This window comes from Trichechus manatus, unplaced genomic scaffold, assembly GCF_000243295.1.
Source record: "Trichechus manatus latirostris isolate Lorelei unplaced genomic scaffold, TriManLat1.0 scaffold00171, whole genome shotgun sequence".
Classification (NCBI taxonomy): Eukaryota; Metazoa; Chordata; class Mammalia; order Sirenia; family Trichechidae; genus Trichechus; species Trichechus manatus.
The window spans coordinates 4,092,407-4,116,187 of record NW_004444107.1 but is presented as its reverse complement, the minus strand read 5'-3'; the positions used below and the strand labels follow the sequence as shown (position 1 = coordinate 4,116,187).

Genomic DNA, 23,781 nt, shown 5'->3' with positions numbered 1-23,781 from the left:
TGCTATATTAATTCAGGTCTTCACGTCTGTTAGGTACCAGCTGTAGGTTGTTCTCATATTCTAGGATCCCATGAGTGGCAGATCCCATGAGCTGCTTTACAGCTATTAGAACTTAAAACATGCAAGCACCTCCTAAATTTAGGAGGAAAAGGATCTGTGAAAGGTTATATTGTTAAAAAAATACTATTTCTTACTGGAAGCTTTCCATACGTCTCTTCATTTTGAATTACATTAGTTCTAATAACCACCTCCCTCTGCCCCAGGCAAAAACAATCAACCAAATACCTACTTTATACCTAAAATCACCAGGCTTGTATTCTTCATTTTCTTATCAGAGTTTATTGTTGTACATATGAGCTACCATGCTACTACCAGAAGTATATCCAGTTTTTTATTTTAAAAACTCAGAGAAAAAAATGTTTCCAGTAATTTTCATTCAATATGAATGACAAGAATATTACAGCTATAAACATTGAAAAAACCATTTCATTTCTTCCTGAGGAAGTTTCATATTTTAAGCAATGAAAAGGGGAATTCTATACAAAGCTACTTTTAAATTACCTCATCTCTCATTCTTTCCTCATCTGTATTTATGTTGTTTTCAGAATAGCATAATAACCAGCTGGAGTAGACAATGTAGAAAGTATGCATGTCCTCTAGGATTTGGTGCTGCCTCCAACACACATTGAGTGGGAAAAATCCTTTCAAAGGTTTGCTGTTCTAGGCAAATACATGTATTTGTGAGCGACTAAATTTTTGTATGATCGCTTGCTTTTTCCCCTTTCATTATACAAGCATCCATTAGCATCCAAATCTGTACATCTGTTTTAAAGGGTGAGCAGTTCAGTTGACTCAGTTTACCTAAATAAAATTATGCCAATTAAGCTGCTTTGTTTATAAGTTTAAATGCACATCTCATCATCCAAGCATAAATGTATGTTTTAGTGGTAGTAATGTTGTTGCCAAAATGATAGCATGAAACTGTTTGCAACTGCTGGGGCCTTTTCTTACTATGTTTGACCCTCTTAAGCCAATTTCCTTAAATTAAATTAGTGGAGATAAAAGACTATACTTATTTTCCTCAGATGTTGGGCAAGTGCTGCTTCAAAAGAGGCAGCTTGTTAGCATGAAGACTGAGTTACCATACTTTTCCAAATGACTTTGATTTTGCCTTTATAGCAGAAGTCTTAACAACTGGTTCTTTCTCCAATTTTTTCTCCTAATTGTTTAGAAATTAGTGTATCCTTTGGGTACATAAAACTTTTAAAATGAATTTCATTTTTAATTATATAAGTTTAAAAAATTACAGTAACTGGAAGGATCTCACAATTAGTGAACAATTGGTAGAGTTTAGTTTTGCACTTTATAATGAAAATGAAAGAATTGGGCTATAGATTTTCCTTGTATAGCTTAGTTTTTTCTTTTGATAACATTTTATAAAGACTTGTCTATCATAGCAGTACATTATTTACTAAAATTTTATTTATGCATACAGTACATATAAAAGATTAAGTAAATATTAACACTGGAAAATAAGGATGCCTTATTCTTTTTGAATACTTTATTAGTCATCTATGTCATTTAAAATTTAATTATAAATATACTTCAACAACCATGCCTTGCTCATCTTTGTACTTCTTGCATTTAGTTTTAACTATGTTCTGTTGTCTTCCATGAGAGTGATGTATGAAATATTCTAAAAATGGGACTCTACCTGCTTTTTTTCTGCATTGTATTAAAATTATCATTGCAAATATCAGATTACAAATCATATATTAATTTTTTTGTTATAAATCTCTACATTACACAATTCCATTTTGAACTACCTGAAAAATAAAATGTAGCTTTTCTAAAATTTGAATGTAAATAGTCTAAATACATCATCTATGGAAAGTGTCCTTAGTTTTCATTTAGTAGATTTTGTCTGGGGAACATTTTTTAAAAAGCTATTCATATTTAAAAGTCAATGTGTTTTTGAGGTAACACATATCTTAGATTCTATACATGCATTTCTGTAGAATCAGTGAGGACTACTGAAATAGATTTGCAACTCACAGCAAGTGGACAGAGTTGTCAGTGATGTATCTTTCAAACCTGTTGCCATTGAGTTGATTGCAACACATGGAGACCCTATAGGACAGAGTAGAACTGCCTCATAGGGCTTTGAAGGCTGTGATCTTTATGGAAGCAGACTGCCATGTCTTTCTCCCTCGGAGCTGCTGGGGGTTTGAACCACTAACCTTTCAGTTAGCAGCTGAGTGCTTTAACCACTGTGTCACCAGGGCTCCTTGATATATCTTTAGATCCTTACGATTTCTCCCTTTTGGAGGATAGTACACTTTATTATTTACTGTTTTAGTATAGTCAGTGTGTTTCTATTACCATCCAACAACTCTACAATATATATTTCAGTGCAACAATTACGTTATGACAAAGGAGTTAGTAATTTTTACATAAATGCACCAGACTACATAATCTGATAAATCACTTTTCTTTTTTGCTATAGCACTAAACTTTTTTTTTATGCAGATAAAGCTCATATGCAACTTTTCCACTCTCTGTTCTAGCACAAATTGTAATTTACAAATGTTTCTCAATACTTCAGTGGATTTGAATTTTGGCAAACTTTTTTTAGGGTGTGATGCTTTTGGCATTTTATGCTACACTGTGATGTCTAGTTTACTTCTTGATTGTGGGTCACTTTACAGAATCAAAAATAATAAAACATTATACAGGCAAACAGTGGCCTACAAATCTACAAAGACACAATTAATTGATATATAAAAGTGTAAATATTACTATGAAATGGAAGAGTTCTGCATTTGAGTTTGATATTTATGTTGGTTGCTGTTATTGACTTTCACATGTGTGCACAGTAGTCTACAATAATCCCACAGGCTCAGACATGGGTTAAGAGAAAGGCCATAGGCCTCAAGGCTTGTAATAGACATTTTTTTCTTTTCTTTTTTTTTTTTTTAACCATCCATATGCCAGCACATGGAAGGAACTTTGTTCTTTTTTCTCGTTTGAAGAGGTATATTTTTCAACAGCCATTTGGTAGCTTCTGGAAGCTTTGGAAAAGGTGAGTGTTTCATGGAAGATGAATCCTCAAGACGTTTTCCCTCAGTGCTATCTCACTTTCTGCAGCTCCTGTCTCAGCCAGGATGGCAGAGGCTGCCCCAGTTTGTGCAGCAGCTTTGAGAGTTCCACATTGCGATCTCGATAATAGCTTGACAGAAACGCTCTGCTCTGAGGTGGGAGGAGGATATAAAAGTACATATGATTTTGTTTATTAAAGTATATTTCATATTCTTTCATGGTGTTTAAATCTGTATCAAGTATATCACATCTGGATTAAAATTTGTACTATGCTTGTCAACTATTTAGCACAATAAAAACAAAATGAATTTGCTTTTTAAAATATATGCTGTATATATGCACTAGTTTTTGCCAGGGAAAGAGGTTTAGTATTAAACATGTAATTTATTTGATTACAGAATTAAATGTTAAAATAAGCAGATTGAATTGCTAGAAATATAGCTGTAATAACTGATTAGGTCTCTTATTATGGTCCATTAAAGTCATCTTAGCTTTGGAGAGAGAGTTAGTTTGGTAAATCTATACTATAAAATACTCCTTTGTCATTATTTTACATTTACATTTAGAGACTAATAACTTTCTTAAGGGGTGTTTTAAGGCATACACAAAATACTTATTGCTAAAACAGTTTTGTGATAGCCTTAAAAAAATGCAGTAGGTAAACCAGTATCTTATTATTACCTTTAATCTGGTGTATTTTAATTAGTTGACCCAAGGAAAGAGATGAGTGCCTCCTAAACTATCATGACTTATAGAACTGTCCAAACCAACCCAAACCCACTGCCATCTAGTCAATTCTGACTCATAGCGACTCTATTGGACAGAGTAGAATTGCCCCATAGGGTTTCCAAGGCTGTAATCTTTTTGGAAGCAGACTGCCACATCTTTCTCCTGTGGAGCAGCTGGTGGGTTCGAATTGCCGGCTTTTCTGTTAGCAGCTGAGTGCTTAACCACTGCACCACCAGGGCTCCTTTATAAAGATGTAGGTGCCCCTTAATAAGAATTTTTAATATTGAAACTGTCTAAAAATTGGAGGGGCTGCATTATGAGATGGTGTGTCCTGTCTTTAGAGGAGCTCATACAAAGTTTGAGTGATTACTGTCAGGAATATTGTGAAGGGGGGATGCCTGTATCTGTAACTCCCAAACTATTCTGAAATTTTTAGTTGAGTTAAACCTTTTAAAAGTGTTTATATTTAATTCCTTGTGCTATTCTTTTGAAATGTATCTGGTACCCTATTTTAAATGCTATGGAAAAAAGGCTCATTTTGTATTAATAATTTTACCATAACATAATGATGATCATTAGAATGAAACTGAATATTTGTGCTTTATTCTAACTACTGTTGTTATTTAGGGAGAACTCAAACCTTATAAGTGTGTGTGTGTGTCAGTCCCTGTTCAATTTCTGTTTTTGGTCTCCCTCAGACATTAGTTCTAAAACCACTCATAGGCCCAGCTAGCACACTCATACCAGAGAAACATAAGTTATATTTCCCATATACCACATGTGGGAGCCTGATTAGTCTGTGCCTCCTTTGCCGCCAACCAGATCTGGAATCCAGGGGTGAGTCCTAGGTTTTTGCATGGAGTCAGTTTCTGAAGTTCTTCCCCAGTGGGTTGTCTCTTAACATCTCACTCTGCATTGTTCCTTTTTATAACTGAGGTCCTGCTTGGAACAACAGCAGTCTGGGGCTGCGGAGATACTGCCAGCTTACTTCCTAATATTTTCCAGATGTGTAAATCCAATATCCTAATTGACTTAAAACTGAACCTTCTGGGATCCAGGAGTGTAGATTGAACCTCTCGATACTGAGGATTACTTCAATCATGCCAGAGCTTATTAGCCTTTTGGACATCATTTGGAATTACCTGGCTGCCTGTAGCAGCGCTGCCTCTGTAGCAAAAATCTCCTTTGCCCTACTATGTGTATAAGTGTATCTTTAGCCCAGTTTCTCTCAAATAAGTCCATTATCAAGTCCCCCTTTTCTTCCTCTTATTGCTCTGCTCCTTCATGGTAATATAAATGCTCTAGATGTGCAAAGTAGAACATGCCATATTTGAGAGTCTGTTACATTCAGGCTGAATGTTACTAGGCCAGAACTCAGTAATATGCAGGACTTACTGTACACACACTGTTATCTGACAATTCAGAAGGGGGAATATTTTAGATGGTAAGATTACACATGGGATGTATACTAATTTTAATAGCCTGACTAGTCCATGCAAACTCGTGGAATAATATAATTAGAAGTAATAATAATAATGCATACTTTGATGATATAACAAATAAGATAACAAGAAGGAATCAATAGTAAATTCCATATCAGGTTGTTTATTCATCTATTATTAAACTAAACAATAATTCACTTTTGATTTGGAGAAATAATAAATTTAGTGGTCTTAATTTAGGACATGTCTGTTTTTTTCCTATTGCTACAACATATGTTGATAAAGTTAAAGTGAAAACAGGCCAGCACCATTCCTGACTGACCAGGATCAAGTGCATTCTATGATGTTTTGGTAACAATCTTGAGGAGGGGTGTTGGCATTTTTCTGTACTAGGAGGAGAGGGAAGCACATGGTGACAGTATTGACTAATCCATTCCACACATTTTGTTTGCATACCTTTATGAAGGCTCCTTTATTTTGCCTCTTCTGTGGACACTATTTGCACAAAATCAGCCACTTTGCTCCCACAAATAAACCCAGTGTATATTACACAGTAAGCTTGTTGAGAGATATAGAAGAATTGATATCCTGAAAGGTTATGTTTTTTATATTTTTTCTTATCCTTCTCTACCACCAAATTTAGTATTATATCCCAGTATTAGCTATGTTAGACAAGAGTAATACAATGCTAAGAAAGCTATCTTACAGTGTATTTTAAACATTTTAGCTTTCATAAATATACAGGGAAATAGCTTTTACATAAATAAAAATATATTTTATATTACTTTCTTGAAATACTAGAGAAATTGGCCCTCAACTTCTTTTAAGGTGTTAGGATTGTTTTCATAGTGCTCTGAAGGTATAATTTAATAATCAACCAAAGAAAACTGGAGTTCTGAGAATGCAATTTATTTATCAAAACAGAAAAAACCTCCACAATGCCTTCTAGGTAGAATTTAATTATAAGCTTACTGAGAACAAGCTCTGTCTCATCAAGACTGACACAAAGAAGGTCCGCAAAGTCTTCTTGGATAAAAGTATTCATGTAAGTTCAGATCATTCTAGAATTCTCAGTTAACATAATGTATTACACATATGGGTAAAAATCCCAAATATTATCTTAATTTCCAAGTTCAAAATTTTTTTACAAATCTTAATCTATTTACATTTTTATATCCAAGCTATATACTAACAGGACTGATACAAAATTAAAATAATATTAATTTGTATGTATTAATATATACGAAATAAACATTACAGTAAAAATACAGGATCTTCAAACTGAGAAAACTGCAATAGTAATTACCACATCACCATTCTAAACAGCATGAGCATGAAATACTAGATACATACATCAAAGTGCGCATGTCTCCCTTTTCCAGAATGCCTAAATTATCTGCTAGTATGTTAGACATTTGGGAAATATATTAATTCTTTTATCTTGTCAGTATATTAACAGTTTAAAGCTTAGTTTATAATATCAGTAATTAATATTATTACTCAGGTCACACTACTAGAGAGTGAATTAGGTGGTTAAAAAAATTTTTTTTGCCCTATTTTCAGTTTTTAGTTGATATATTTGCTGTCTTGGTTTCAGTTAACATTTTTAGTGCTAAAATTTCTGTGAAGGTATCATTTTTTTTTTTTTTTTGAAATGAGCTGTTACCTGCTTTGTTCTGATTTAAAACAGAAGATTCTACTGTTTTCCTTTACTCTTGCATGACAAGTTTCACTGGAAAAATTCAAAACAAGCAACCGAGATGTACTGAAATCCAAGTGTCGCTCCTGATCCAGACTTTTAAGTTCAAGAAGGGCTGAATTTTGATTTTCAAACATTTTTCTAAGAAAATAGATACGGTATTATTTATTGTTTGGCTATTTAGTTTGTATTTTTAAGCTCCATACTTACGTCAGAATCCATTGGAGGGTATTTTCTTCCTTTGCTCTTCCCAAGGCATTTTGTTCTACCTTCTTCTAGTAATTGACACCAGAAACCTTTATGAGAATCAAACCTAAAAAAAATTAAAAAATAACAAAGAACACACAAAAAACAAAACCAAAAAAAAAAAAAAGTCTTTTTCAAGTGATTTATAAGATATAATGACCAAAGACATAAACATTTTTATTTGGACATCATTAATCTATAACCAGGGAAATTGGCATAATTTTTGACTACATCCCTTTGCATAAAGTCTTTTGGCATACTTCTGAATTCCCAGCCCATCTGTCAGATTGGTGAGTTTGCCAGATTCCTAACAGAAAAATTGTCAGCACAAGGTCTCCTATTAATAGAAATTAATAGGCATATCTCCTTCATCTGGGAGAGAAAATGTATAAATTTCAAACCTACTCCTTTTCCTCTGCAGAGTTTACAAATGACAAGTCAGGCTCCATCCAGGTCTATGCATATAGACATTACTTGTACCATACAACGAAAGAGTAATAGAAGAGAAAGAGTTTTGGTGTGTCATGTTGTTGTTGTTGTTAGGTGTTGTTGAGTCAGCTCCCACTCATAGCGACCCCATGTATGACAGAACGAGACACTGCCCAGTCCTGCACCATCCTCACAATCATTGCTAAGCTTGAGCCTTCTGTCAATCCATCTTGTTGAGGGTCTTCCTATTTTTTGCTGGCTCTCTACTTTACCAAGCATGATGTCCTTTTCCAGGGACTAATCCCTCCTGATAACATGTCCAAAGTATGTGAGACACTGTCTCACCATCCTTGCTTCTAAGGAGAATTCTGGCCATACCTCTTCCAAGACAGATTTGTTCGTTCTTCTGGCAGCCTGTGGTATATTCAGTATTCTTCACCAACACCACAATTCAAAGGCGTTAATTCTTCTTCGGTCTTCCTTATTCATTGTCCAGCTTTCACGTGGATATGAGGCGACTGAAAACGCCATGGCTTGGATCAGGCGCACCTTAATCTTCAAGGTGTCATCTTTGCTTTTCAACACTTTAAAGAGATCTTTTACAGCAGGTGTGCCCAATGCAATGCGTCTTTTGATTCCTTGACCGCTGCTTCCGTGGGTATTGATTGTGGATCCAAGTAAAATGAAATCCTTGACAACTTCAATCTTTTCTCTTTATCATGATGTTGCTCATTGATCAAGTTGTGAGGATCTTCGTTTTGTTTACGTTGAGGTGTAATCCATACTGAAGGCTGTGGTCTTTGATCTTCATCAGTAACTGCTTCAAGTCCTCTTCACTTTCAGCAAGCAAGATTGTGTCACCTACATAACGCAGGTTGTTAATGAGTCTTCCTCCAATCCTGATGCCCTGTTTTTCTTCATATAGTCCAGCTTCTGGGATTATCTGCTCAGCATACAGAGTGAATAGGTATGGTGTGTCATGACAGGATTAATTTAAGGGTTCTCTAGCTATAATCCATTTAATTTTTTCCAGAGCCATTTTCTCCTTTCTCCCTGAGCGCTGTATTAAAGTAACAGCATCTATAAATGCTGTATTTATAATTGAAATAATAGTAACGTGTCAAATTTATAGTTTGCCAAAATATTTCATATATCTATTTCACATTTGAGCCTTCATTAAAACCTCTTAAGGATATGGCAGGTAGTATTCTTTCCATTTTATAGCATTTAGTATAGGGTTTGCCACTTTGTGAGGACTCACCAAATATTAGTTGAATAAAAAATTAAAAAGAAGAAAATGCTTCCAAGGTCTATTTATCTTGGACTTTTTCAGCATGCAGGTCATGACTAAAGTCTAAGCCTCCTGTCTCCAGGTCTAGTGCCTTTTTTTCTTCACTTCTCTCTGGGTGTATCTGTATTATTGTTCATGGTGAATAAACCAGTAAGTTCCATGCTTGGATATAAAAGTGAAAGTAATAGTCTACAAGATAACTCTTCCACATTGCTTTTGTTATTCAGTGATTTGACTGGTATATTTTCTCTTTCATTATAAAGAGTTACCATTTAGGATCACTTCTTCCTTTTGTTTTCAATCCATACTCCTTCTCAGAATGCTGCTTCCAACATTTTGCTTAAAACTATAGTGTGAACAGTGAACAATTGGAAATTGAAATAGAAACACATTTAAATTAGCATAAAACATGTAATACTTAGGGATAAATTTAACATGAAATATGTGCAATATCTGTACACTAATGATGACAAAATATTGCTGAAATTAAATACCTGGGGAAACAAAAGAGAGCTATATATATCATGCTCATAAATTAGGAGACTCAATATTTTTAAAATACCAGCTCTCTCCAAATTTATCTATAAATTCTGGCAATCCCAATTAAAACCCCAATGGACTTTTTTTGTTTTGTTTTGTAGAAATTGAAAAGGTGATTCTAAAATGCATTTGAACTTGCAGAAGACCTAGACAAGCCAAAACAATTTTGAAAAAGAAAGGTTGGCGATCTTGTACTACCTAATTTCAAGGTTTACTGTAATGCTACAGTAGTTAAGATGTTGTCTAGAGATAGACACTAGATCAACAGAACAGAATAAAGAGTCCAGAAATAGACCCACACATATATAGTCAACTGATTTTCAAAAACAGACACCAAGGGATAATTCAGTGGGAAAGGATAGTCTTTTTTTTTTTTTTTAACTTGTTGTAAGAATACAGATAACACAGTGTTTACCAATTCAGCATTTTTCACGTGTACAATTCAGTGAGACCAATTACATTGATCATATTGTGCTACCATCACCAGTATCCACTGTCAAATTTCCCATTACCATAAACAGAAGCTCAGTGCTTCCTAAACAATGATTCTCCCTTTCCCTCTTCCTCCTGCCTTTGGTAACCACTATTAAACTCTAATATCTATACATTTGCCTTTTCTAGGTATTTCATATCAGTGAGAGGAAAGGATAGTCTTTTAAACAAGTTGCACTGGAACAATTGGATATCTATATGGAAAAAATGAACAGTGACTCTTACCTCACACTGTATGTAAAAATTAACTTGAAATGGATCATAGAACTAAACCTAGGAGCTAAAACTATAAAAATTCTGGAAAAAATCACATAGGCACAGGGATCATTCTCCAGGATAGACCACATTTTAGGTCACAAAGCAAGTTTTGATAAATTTAAATGATTGAAATCATACAAAGTATTTTCTCTGACCACAATGGAATGAAGCTAGAAATCAGTAACAGAAAAAAACCTGGAATATACAAAAACATATAGAAATTAAACAACACATTATTAAACTACCTATGTGTTAAGGAAAAAAATCAAAAGACAAATCACAAATTTCTTAGATTCAAATGAAAACAAAAGCACAACATACCAAAACTTACAGGATGCAGTAAACTCAGAGGGAAACTAATAGCAATAAATGACTACATAATAAAAGAAGAAAGATCTCAAATTAACAGCCTAACTCGACAACTCTAAGAACTAGAAAGTGAAGAGGAAACTAATCCTAAACCTACCAGAAGAAAGGAAATAACAACCATCAGAGAATAAATAAATAAAATCAAAACCAGAAAAACAACAGAATCAATAAAACCAGAAGTCAGTTCTTTGGAAAGACCAATAAAAAATTGACAAACCTTTAGCTAGACTAACACAGGAAAGAAGAGAAAAGATGGAAATAACCAAATTAAAAAATGAAAGAGGGGACATTACAACTGACCCAATAGAAATAAAGAGAATTATGACAGAATATTATGAACAACAGTATGGCAATAAACTGGAAAACCTAGTTGAAATGGACAAATTCTTAGAACCACACAACCTACCCAAATTGACTCAATAGGAAATAGAAAGTCTCAACAGACCCATAACAAATGAACCCATCAAAAAACATCCCAATAAAAAAAAGTCCTGGACCAGATGGCTTCACTGGGGAAACCAAACATTTAGAGAAGAATTGATACTGAAACTGTTTAAACTCTTCCAAAAGATAGAGAAGGAAGGAATACTCCCTAATTCATTCTATAAAGCAAACATAATCCTTATACCCAAATCAGACAAAGATACCACAAAAAAAGAAAACTACAGGACAATATCTTTTGTGAATATACATACAAAAATCCTCAACAAAATACTAGCAAACAGAACCCAACAGCATATTAAAAGAGTCATACACCATGACCAAGTGGGATTTATTCTAGGAATGCAGGGATGGTTCAACATTAGAAAATCAATCAACATAATACACCACATCAACAGAACAAAGGAAAAGAACCACAGGATCACCTCTGTGGATGCAGAAAAAGCATTTGATAAAATCCAACACCCTTTCTTGATGAAAAACCTAAAGAAGATTGGAATAGAAAGGAAATTCCTCAGTATGATTCAGGGCATGTATGAAAAGCCAACAGCCAACATTATATTTAATGGGGAAAGACTGAGAGCTTTCCCCTTGAAACTGGAAACAAGACAAAGAAGCTCACTCTCTCTCACCACTTCTATTCAGTAGTGTATTAGAAGTCCTAGCCAGAACAGTAAGATAAGAAAAAAAATAAAAGCTATCCAGATTGGAAAAGAAGTAAAATTATCTCTATTTGTGGATGATATGAGCCTAAAACAAACAAACAAACAAAAAAAACCAAACCCACTGCTGTCGATTTGATTCTGCTGCATAGTGACCCTACAGGACAGAGCAGAACTGCCCCGTAGGGTTTCCAAGGAGCAGCTGGTAGATTCGAACTGCTGACCTTTTGGTTAGCAGCTGTAGCTCTTAACCACTGTGCCACCAGGGCTCTGATATGATCCTATATATAGAAAATCCCAGAGTCCACAAGAAAACTTATAGAGCTAATAGAAGAAGTCAGAAAAGTTGCAGGGTACAAGGTCAATAAACAAAAATCAGTTGGGTTTCTATACACCAGTAATGAGAAATCTGAAAGGGAAATTAGGGAAACAATTCCATTTACAATAGCATCTAAGAGAATAAAGTATCTAGGAATAAATCTAACCAGGGACATGATGCACTTACACAATGAAAACTATAAAACACTGCTGAAAGAGATTAAGGAAGACTTAAATAACTGTAAAGATGTTCCATGTTTATAGATTGGAAGATTTAATAAAGCATTGTACAGATTCAATGCAATCCCGATCAAAATTCCAACAGTCTTCTTTACAGAAATAGAAAAACCAATCCTCAACTTTATACGGAATGGCAAGAGGCCCCAAATAGCTAAAACAATGTTAAAAAAATAAAGTAGGAAGACTCCGACTTCCAGATTTTAAAACATACTATACAGCTGTGGGAGCCTTGGTGGCATAGTGGTTAAGAGCCCAGCTGCTAACTAAAAGGTCAGCAGTTCGAATCCACCAGCCGCTCTCTGGAAACCCTATGGGGCAGTCCTACTCTGTCCTATAGGGTCCCTAAAAAAAACTAAACCCATTGCCATTGAGTCAGTTCCGACTGATAGCGACCCTACAGGACAGAGCTCTTAACGATTGTGCCACCAGGGCTCATTTATACAGCTACAGTAATCAAAACAGCCTGGTACTGGTATAACAACAGACACATAGACCACTGAAATAGAATAGAATAGAATTCCAGAAATAAACCTACACGTCTATGATCAACTGATTTCGACGAGCGTGCTAAGTCTGTTCGAAGGGGAAAGATGACTTTTAATAAATGGTGCTGAGAAAATTGGATTTCCACATGCAAAAAAATGAAGCAGTATCTATGCCTCACACCATACACAAAGAACAAATTGAAAGTGGATTAATGACCTAAATGTACAAACTAAAACCATAAAATTCTTAGAAGAAAAAGCAAGGGTAACACTGTCAGGCCTAGCTTTTAACAATGGATTATCTAATATAATTAAACAAAACAAAAACAGCAAAAGACAAGATAAATAAATGGGGCCTCATAAAAATCAAAAACTTGTTTATCGAAAGACTATTAAAAAAAAGAAAAGACAAGCTACCAACTGGGAGAGTATCTTCAAAAACCATGTATCTGACAAGAATCTAATACCCAAAATATAAATAAAACTTTGACAGCTTAACAGCAAAAAGACAAATTACCCAATAATAAAATGGGCAAAGGACTTGAATAGACATTTCACCAAAGGACATTCAAATGGCAACCAAACAATGGAGAAATGCTCAGTGTCATTAGCCATAAGAGAGATGCAAATCAAAACCACAGTGAGATACCATTTCACTCCCACTAGGATCGCTAAGATAAACAAACAAAAGATAACAAATGTTGAAGAGGATGTGGGGAAATTGGAACCCTTACCCATTGCTGGTGGGAATGCAAAATGTTAAAGCCGTTGTGGAAAACAATGTGGTGGTTTTTCCAAAAACTAAAAACTACCATATGACCCAGCAATTCCACTCCTAGGTATATACCCTAAAATCTTGAAAGCAGAGACTCTAACAAAGACTTGTACACCAATGTTTATTGCAGCACTATTCACAATAGCTAAAAGGTGGAAACAATATAAATGCCCATCAACAGATGAATGGATAAACAAAAAACAATGGAATACTACTCAGCCAGTAAGAGAAATGAAGTCTTGATATGGATGGAGATGGAAGAGGTTATGCTGAGTGAAATCAATCACAAAAGGACAAATATTGTATGACCTCACTTACATAAGAAGGTAAGAAAAGGCAAATGTATAGAGAACAGAGTTTATTAGTGGTTACCAGGGTTAGAAGGGAGGGGAGAAGGGGGGGCTAAGGGTGTTGAAAATATTGCATTGATTAAGGGTAGAGCTGCACAGCTGATTATTGTAATCCCTATCAGTAAGTTGTACACCTGTAAAAAGTCAAACTGGCAAAAGCTGTGTGATAGACATATTTACAACAACAACCAAAAAAAAAAAAGAGTAGCCTGAGGCTGCTTATGTACAACTAAAAACCTCATGGGATTAACCTCATGGGATTTGGTTTCTTGGTTTGGAGGTTTAGTGTCCTAATTTTATGGGACATTCCAGTTAATTGGCTTAATAACATGTTTAGTGCTTCTGTTCTACCTCCTAGTCCAATGTGTAGTGCCTGGGGTCTTAAAAGCTTGGAAGTGGCCACCCAAGGCACAACAATTGGTCTTTATTCGCCTGGAACAACAGAGGAAGAAGAAGAGTCAGGAATAGGAGGATATGGAATGTGTGGCTAATTGCCTCCATGAATTATTGCTTCCTTTGCTATGAGAGCAGAACTGGATGCTACCCAGCTACCATTGCTACACATTTTCATTAATGATTCCATAGAAGAATCCTGATCAAAAGGGGAGAAATATAGAACAGAATTTCAAACTCTCATGGACTCCAGACATCCTGGAGCCATGAAGGTTGGATGAACCCCGAGAAACTATTGCCCTGAGATCATGTTTAAACCTTAAACCAAAAATATCCCCTGAAGTCTTCTTAAAACCAAGCAATAGTTTAGTTTAGAATAAAAAACATATTCCTTGAGCATTTGGTCTTTTAAGAACTATCTACATGGGATCAAACTGACAACAGCAACTCGAAAGATCAGACAGGAACCTTAGGGAGCAGTGAATTTATGTTAATGGGGGAGGAACAACTCAGAAAAGGAGGATGAGAATGGTTACACAACTTGAAGAATGTAGTCAATGTCACTGAATTGTACATGTAGAAACTTTAATTGGTGTATGTTTTGCTGTGTATATTCTCAACAACAACAAAATAAAAAAAAGGAAAAAAAAATCACATGGAAAATTTTTGTAATTTTGGGTTAGGCAAAGATTTCTTAGGATGAACCATAAAAGAAAAAATAATAAGTTTAAATTCATCAAAATTAAAACCCTTTGCTCTTTTAAAGACACTTAAAATGAAAAGCAAACCAAAGACAGGGAGAAAAATATATGTAAAACATATACCTAATAAAGGTCTTATATTCTAATATATAACTGAACTTAATAAAAAGATGACAATATCAATAAAAAATGGGTAAAAGATTGGAACAGATACATCACCAAAGAACATATGTGAATAACCAATAAAAAAATGAAAATTATTGAACATCATCATCAAAAAACCTGAAACCAAACCCGCTGCCGTCAAGTCGGTTCCGATTCCTAGCGACCCTTTAGACAGATTAGAACCTTCTGGTTAGCAGCTGAACTCTTAACCACTGCACCACCAGGGCTCCCATTAGTCATTAGGAGGATGTAAATTAAAATTACAAATGAAATACCACTTCACACTCACTAGAATGGATGAATTTAAAAAAACAAAACCAAGTGTTTGCAAAGACGTGGAGCAATTTGAACTCTCACAATTTGTTAATGGAAATTAAAAATGTTACAGCCACTTTGGAAAGTTTCTTATGAAGTTATATATACACTTACCATATTCCAAAAACCAAACACATTGCCGTTGAGTAGAACTACCCCATAGGGTTTCCAAGGCTGTAATCCATATGGAAGTAGACTGCCACATCTTTTTCCTGTGGAGCGGCTGGTGGGTTAGCAGCTGAGCACTTAACCACTGTGCCACCAGGGCTCCTTTTTACCATATTACTCACTATATTTATCCACAAGAAATGAAAATATATGTTCACACAAAGATCTGTGCATGAATGTTCATACTAGCTTTGTTCATATGGCCCCCAAATGGAAACAATCAATGTCATCAACTGGTAAATGGACAACAAATTATGGTATATCCATATAATGATAAAAACAAATAAAAAGGGATCAAATATGGATACATGTAACAAAATGGAGGAATCACAAAAACATTAAGTTAAGTGAAAGAAAGTAGATCATTGGTTGCCAGGGGCCAGAGGTGAGGGGAAAATATTGATGACAAAGGGCCATGAGGAAACCTTGAATTCAAGGAAATGTTCTACATCTTGATTGTAGTGATGTATAAAATTGTATCCATTTGTCAAAACTCATCTAACTGTATACCTGAAATGGGTGAATTTTATTATATGTAAATTATACATTAATAAAATCACACTTGAAAAATTATGGTGTGATTTAATGTGTGTGTATATGAGTGTGATTTGTGGAGGTGGGTAGTCTATCTTTATGCAGCTAATCTTGTAGAGTTTATGACTATAGCCCTATGAAAAGAATGCAGACTTAGATTTCTGCCTCTGTACTGCTTTGAGTATTAGAGACAATGAAGCATTAATTATATCCTAATTATGCAAAGTCCGTTTCTCTTCATTATTAAAGCAACTGTGTGAGATCAGAATACAACATGATATGTCTTCATCTTGTTTATATTCTTGTTTGAACAAGTAAGGCAACTGAATAAATTAGTTCCATATGCAGAAGGACAAGATCATTAATAAAGACTTAATATTTAAATAATCTGTACATGAAGGCCGGGAAGCTCCAGTAAAACAAATTTCTGGAAGTCTGCTTTTGATGTAATATTTTCCATTAACATTTTGGTATAAGCAGTTTCTACAATTGATTCCCAACTTATTTATAAGATATTTAAATGATAAAAATTCAGAATCCAGACAAGTTATAATTTTTTTTGCTAATGCTCCTTACAGTAGATACATGGCTGGAACACACATATGACTTAAGTTAAAATGAAGGGTCTTTTGAGAAAATGTTTTTCTAAGAAATACACACATGTTAAGAATCAAAATAAAAAGTGTTTTTTCTGTCTTCTCTGCAGGGTGTCATGCTGGGCCTTATTGAGGAAAAAATGTGTGTGTGGTTGGCATCCAACCCCAGGCATCTATGTACATCAGCTCCTGGGCAGTGATGTGTGTCTGCAGGGGGATGAGAGGACAGGAAGGTGGAAAGGAGATCATGTCTGTTTTCCAGGTGGCCTGAGAGACTGGGTCTGGTCCACTACAGAGAATAGTCACTGACAGAAAGTGAAGCGACTGTTGTTGATGGCACAACTTGGGAGTTTGAGGACATAAGCAAAGCTATTTCACAGCCCAAGAAGCTTGACAGGGGTTGGACAACGATCTCTCTGTATCTATTCAGATAGCAGCAGGTCCCTCCAAATCAATAAATAGCCTCAGTACCACTGGTGTCTGGTGAAACAGCAAGGAACCAACCTTCTTATGTAGGCACCAGCAGCAGTGGCCATGGCTGAGCATCTCCTTTAAAGTCTTTTAGACAGCGAGCATTTAGAAAAACTTTTATTTTTCATTTAGTGTCTGTATCTCTACCCTATTCTGGAGGTAGGGATTTTGCCTACTTAGTTCATCATTATGTCCCCCCTATTCTGGAGGTAGGGATTTTGCCTACTTAGTTCATCATTATGTCCCCCAAATCATGCACATAATAGTCATTCAATAAAACTTTGTTAAAGAGTAAAGCAAGAATGGACTGGGTTTTAAGGTTGTCTGGAATATCACCCGGGGACAGCTAGAAATAGCTGGAAGAGACTTGTGGACAGGATACTAACATATCCAATGATCCAGCTTCAGACTGGTGACATTTCTATATTAACGTAAATGTGACAATTCTAGCCTTGGGCAGGCAAAGCCTAGGGAACGTTTAGATTACATTTAGAAAGTTTAAGTATGTTTGAAATGCCTTTACATTGAAATACCATTTCCATGGGAGAATACTGAATTGCATATAGTACAGGTAAATGTCAAAACCAAAACAATCATGTTATTAACATGGGAGAAGCTAACAGCTTTTTTTTTTCTTTTTAGGTATAATTCACATAACATTCACCCATTGTCAGTGTACAATTTAACAGTTTTTAGCAAATTTACAGAGTTGTATAATTATCACTGGAATCTATTTTAAAAAATTTGCATTATCTGAAAATCCCCTTGAACCCATTCAATTCCAGCTGTCACTCCCAGCTTTTGGCAACCACTGATCTGCATTCTGATTCTGTTTTTTTCCGGACATTTCTGTTTTACTGAGTAGTGCCCCATTGTATGGATATACCAAGTTATGTTAATCCATTCACCAGTTGATAGACATTTGGATTATTTCCAGTTTTTGGCTCTTATGAATAATGATGCTATGAACATTCACTTACAAGTCTTTATGGATATATGTTTTCATTTCTCTTAGGGTCCATTCTTAGGAGTAGAATTGGGTTGTATGGTAAGCTTCTTTTAATTTTTAAGAAACCTCCAAACTGTTTTCCAAAGTGGGTGTACATTTTGCATTCACACTAGCAATACATGAAAGTTCCAGTTTTGCCACATTCCTGCCAACATTTGATATTGTTTGTCTTTTGGTACATAGCCATTCCAATGGTTATGTAGTGGTACCTCAATATGGTTTTCATTATATCCACCCAGCAGCACCACGGAAGAAAGCCCTGGCAATCTGCTTCTGTGAAGATTATAGCCAAGAAAACCCTTGGGAACAGTTCCACTCTGTAACACATGGGGTCGCCATGAGTCAGAATTGACTAGATGACAACGCGTTATGATTACACATTATGCAATGTGACATTTAGTGTGTCTGGAGAAGGATTCTTTTCATAATAAACTCTGAGATAATTTAAAAGCTCATTTCTAGTTTCAGTTTTTTAAAGGAAGCACTTCCAGTTGATATACTATTCATTAGTAAAAAATTACAGTAATGTTTTTCTCTGGTTCTAATATCTTGTGCCACTTTAGAGTTTGGCAGTGTAGGCTCCAGAGCTAGACTGACTGAATTTCTATCCTTCCTCATCAGCTTACTTGTTGAATGACTTTTGGCTTAATTTTTCTCTGCCCCAGTTTTTTCATCTGAAAAATGGAGCAAATATTACCCACCACATAGTGTTGGTTTGAGGCAATATATGTAAAGTACTTAGAACACATAGATGTATACTGATTTTGAAAGGTTACAACCACTTGTAAAAAACAAATTCATCATAACAATTGGAGTAGACTAGTCTCTCTCCTTTCTTAACATTTCTAGGTGCTCTTTCACAGATCATCCAGCAAAACAATAGATTGTATCAGATCAATGAACAACATGGCCACTATTTTTTGCTTCTAAAAATGTTCTAATATGGCACAATTTGACTCAAACTCACATAAAGTGGGTTGGGAAAGAATTCCTGAGAAATCTAAATTTGGTTGCCAGGGAGTGTGATATTAAAACAACTAAAGTCCTTCTGAATTTTGAAGTAGTGTCAGTCCTTTATGACTTAACTGAGCCTCATCCGCAAAACACACCAAACCAACCAACCAAAACCAAACACAGCTATAGGCAATCCCTGGCCTTCAAACTCTCATTGTCCATTTATTGAAGTTTCTACAGTAAATTAATATTAAAAATTCATACAACTCAGTCTGGTTTCATTCATTTTAAACAGGTTAATTTACTGAAAAATAAAGATGCCAGATTCAAGCGTTTGACTAACAGTTCTAAGTGTGAAGACTTCCACCATGGTCATTGATGGCTAGGTATAATTGTGAATAAATGTATTTCATAGTAAAATTACAAGCTTTAAAGTTTTCATTTTAGTTTACACAATTCCTTCCTAAGCATTATTTTTCCTGCTTTCCCTCAAATGATCAGTCTGTTTTAAAACTATGTCACAGATAATACTTAAAGCTACAGTAATGCCAGTATATCAAGACTACTTACAATTTAGGGATTTAGATTATGTTGAACTGGAATGGTAATATGCTAATTTACTTAACTGAATGAGAAAATTCTCATTTATGTAGTTTGAAGATTACACTGTTTATGTCAAATCAGATTCAAACTCACTAAGGAAATCATATTTGTTCTCTTAAATATCCAATATGTCATTTAAAATCCATGATGACGTTGTTGTTGTTATGTGCTGTCAAGTCAGCTTTGACTCACAGAGACCCTATGTATAACAGAACAAATCACTGCCCGGTCTTGTGCTCTGCTCACAATTGTTGCTATGTTTGAGTCCAATGTTGTAGTCACTGTGTAATGATGACATCACTAAGTCATTTTTAGGACATCCTAGACTATCTAGTGACTTGGTATGAAATTTGGAAGTCTTGAACGGTTTCTTTGGTGATTGTACATAAAGAATAAATACTACTTGACAATGGAAGCTTATTATTCTTCTTCTTGAAAATAATTTTGATACTGGAATTTATTATTAGATATAATCAGTTTATACCTGTTGCCATCGAGTCAATTCCAACTTATAGTGACCCTACAGGACAGAGTAGAACTGCCCCCTAGGGTTTCTAAGGAGCGGCTGGTAGATTCTAACTGCTGATCTTTTGGTTAGCAGCTGAGCTCTTAACCACTGCGCCACCAAGGCTCCAATCAGTTTATAGATCTCTTAAATTTGAGAAGTTTTTCACGTGAAGATTGTCTAGTAAAACCTTTGTATGGATCTAATTTCATTCATTCTACTGAGTGCAAAGCACTGGATTTATGTGGTTAGTTAAGAATTCCTATCTGTTTGCAGGTCAGAACATTCTTAGAAGACTCTAAATTAAACATTTTTTATTTATTTTTTGCACCAAAGAGATAGTCTTCACTATCACTAGCAGGAAAATCAATAGGCAATACCAAAATGTACACAGGATCTCTTGCCAACTGGTGTACATGGCATTTCTGAGAATATACATTTCTGTACCCCACAGCTATCCCCAACATTTTCAAAGCACCAGAGAAGCAACTATCGAAAGAGTTACTCCACCAAAAGTAACTAAACTGTGAGAGCAGGACTGAGATAAACAACCACAAAGGGCATGAGGTGAAGGAGGAACAATTTAGTCCTAAGACAATGACACAAAACTTCCAAATATTCTACAACAAGTGCACTGCTGGTTTTTACAAGGCATGCCAGGCCAACTGATGACTGACAAGAAAATATAAAAAGAAACTGAGTGGAAGTGCATTATCTATCAGCAGGGTGAGGGCTTGGGCAACCCTGCTGGATGGGAAACTGTGGTTCAGGGACTACACATATATATATCTTATCTTGCTACTTCACCTATTGAGCCCCCAACCAGGTTAGAGAATCATATAATGGGCAATTTTAGCCAGATACATCTCAGGTGCAAAGTGGTCCACAGTTCTTTGTATATAGCACATTGCTTTGATATATAAATAAAAAACTTGCTTCTGAGTTGGATGCAGAGGGGACAAATACACAGCTTGCTGGTCAAGGACCATGCCATAAAGAAAACAGAGATTATGTCTTTATAGAATACTTCACTACTTTCTTCTGAAATACAATGCTTTGCTATATACTCTATAAAAAAGACCCAGAGATAAGCCAACAGAAATAGAAAACTGTTTAGAAAATAAAAGTTTTTTCTTTTTTTTCCCCTAAGAGATGCTTAAAAAGATATAAAGCAGAAAGTGGACTTGAATTTCTAACTGCAAGGTAAAATCACTCAGCTTTCTTTAAGGTCAAGCTGAATGTTAAATACCTAAGGCTAGTATCTGTGTTGGTACTTGAACTAAGCTCTAACTGTACTCTTGGTGTAGAAAACACACAGGTCAGAGGTTAATAGTATCAACAAAGTAAATGACTCTCAGGATGGAAGCTCAAAACTCCTGAGTTTCACCTACTCCTTTGTCCTCTAAACAAAAATATCTCACTTACTGTGTCTCCATATATGATCTGTACAAGATATACGCCATATTTGATGTTTTCCCGCCAATCTTACTGCAAGGGGCGCTGAAAGGTAAAGGAAGCCTACTTCTCACTTTCTGTATTGATATAGGAAAACTCATTATCTGCAGAACTGAGTTTTACACTGAGAAATACAATGGATGGATTCTATGAGTCTTTCGTAGGCTCAGTCTATAAGCCTAAAATAATAGAGTCGTATCCATGGCCCATCCAACTCAGTATCTTCTAGTTGGTTCATGCATGGATGACAGAAACAAACATGACACATGACCCTCATAAATCTGATTGTCAAGCATTATAAATGGACAAGGCAAAATGAAGGTCTTATTTAAAATCCTAAATGGAGTCCAGAGCCAAGATCAGGGTGAGGCAGGAGAGGCACCTAGGACACAAAATTTAAGTAAGTGCTTACAATCAGGCAGTTGCATATTCCTGAGAGTGAGTAACTCCTTCGATTTTGAGCCCTAGTGCCTCTCCCCTCACCCTAGTTCTGGCTCTGGTAGAGTCAAATATTTAAGAAAATCAGAGGGAACTAGCAAAAGAAAAACAAACCAGGCCTGTAACTGCTGAGGCCTCTGAAGGAGAGGTGAGAGTAATAACAATACAGCACTCTCTGCCTAGCCAGTCACCTACTGGGCAATTTCTTGCTATAAGATGTTATTTCTGGAAGTTTCACAGTGGAGAAAGGAGTTGATTCATAAGCTATCTAATTAATCTTTATACTTAGAAGGGGCCTTAATACCGTCTTTTAGGTAGGCTCAGTCTCTATCAACTTATATTTCAAGTAGCCTCTTTCAGGGTTAGTTGTTGGTTTTAAGATTTACAACTGTTTTGTTTTTTCTAGTTTCCTTCTGGGGAAATCTTTGCAATCTGGTACCACGATATGGGTCAAGAGCATAGTTAGAAATCAACAGAGGATTTAGTATATTTCTTTGTCATACAATTGACACATTCCTTCCCAAGTGGTTAATGCTGAACTGTAAAATGATCAGTAGGTAAGGGAACAGGTAGGATCCCTGGTGGTGCAACAGTTAAGTGCTTGGCTGCTAATAGAAAGGCTGGTGGTTCAAGTCAATGGTTCTATGGGAGAAAGACCTGGCTATCTGCTCTCGTAAAGATTATAGCCTAGGAAATCCTATGGGGTAGTTCTATTCTCTCACATGGGGTCGCTGTGAGTCAAAAATTGAGTCAACGGCACCTAAAAGAACAACAAGAAAACAGCTAACTTGACAACTGCATCACCAAACTACAATTTCTTTCAAGTCAGTTCTCTGTTGAAACTTCAATCAATTAATCAGAAATGAACTTACGTTAAAGCTTCAGAGTAATTATAATGAGGAGACACTCCCAGAAACTTCTGCACTTCATCCATCACTGTAGCTGGATCAGTTCTCAGCTGTTGCCCATCGACAATTAGCAACTGAATTACCAAAGAAATAAACAAAAAAGAACAATGCATGTTAACTGTACAATGAAAAATGTCTACACTCTGAACTTATACAATGACAGGGTCCTGAGGGGATTTATATGCATTGCTGTTAGGCTTAGTCAGGTCATCCTCATTAATAACCTGGAACAAGAAATAAATCATCCTAATTAAATGCAGTCATGTTTTATAATCTGAGAAATACTGAAATCACTATGAAAACAAAGCAGTCATTTGAGGAGACCAAGAGAGCTTAGAAATGTGACTACAAAATCACAAATGGAACCCACGATTAAAAAAAAACCAAACAATGATTCGGTCATTCAAGCTGGAAAGGAGTGCAGTAGAAAAGAAGAAAGCTTATAATAAGACCAAACGTAACGAGATGGAGGGCATGTTAGTTGTCACATGTCCTCTCAGGAGTGACACTGAAGTTTTAACAAGTGCTTTGACGATCTATTTGGAGAAGAAGGTAAGACTTTCAGAGAAGTTGAGTGAGGACAGAAGTTCCTCAATAGACTAAGAGGAAGCATCTGCCTGTTACTCTGGTGAGGGAGAGGAGTGGAACCAGCAAGATAAGATGACGGGGACCATGATGGAAAGCCACAAAGACTGTAATGG

The 23,781-nt window shown here is 35.6% G+C and overlaps 1 protein-coding gene across 1 annotated transcript in view; it reads right to left on the bottom strand.

The window, feature by feature from the left end:
* Positions 1-2,227: 2,227 nt before the first annotated feature.
* The window catches only part of LOC101344422 (N-deacetylase and N-sulfotransferase 3), a 219,972-nt gene continuing 198,418 nt past the window's right edge, over positions 2,228-23,781 (bottom strand). Inside the window, exons 12-14 of the mRNA XM_023741102.1 lie at positions 23,045-23,154; positions 7,180-7,282; positions 2,228-3,249 (exon numbers count right to left, since the gene is read on the bottom strand). Of these exons, the coding sequence (XP_023596870.1) occupies positions 3,130-3,249; positions 7,180-7,282; positions 23,045-23,154 (333 nt within the window). The 3' untranslated portion in view covers positions 2,228-3,129. The remainder of the gene's footprint in view (positions 3,250-7,179; positions 7,283-23,044; positions 23,155-23,781) is intronic.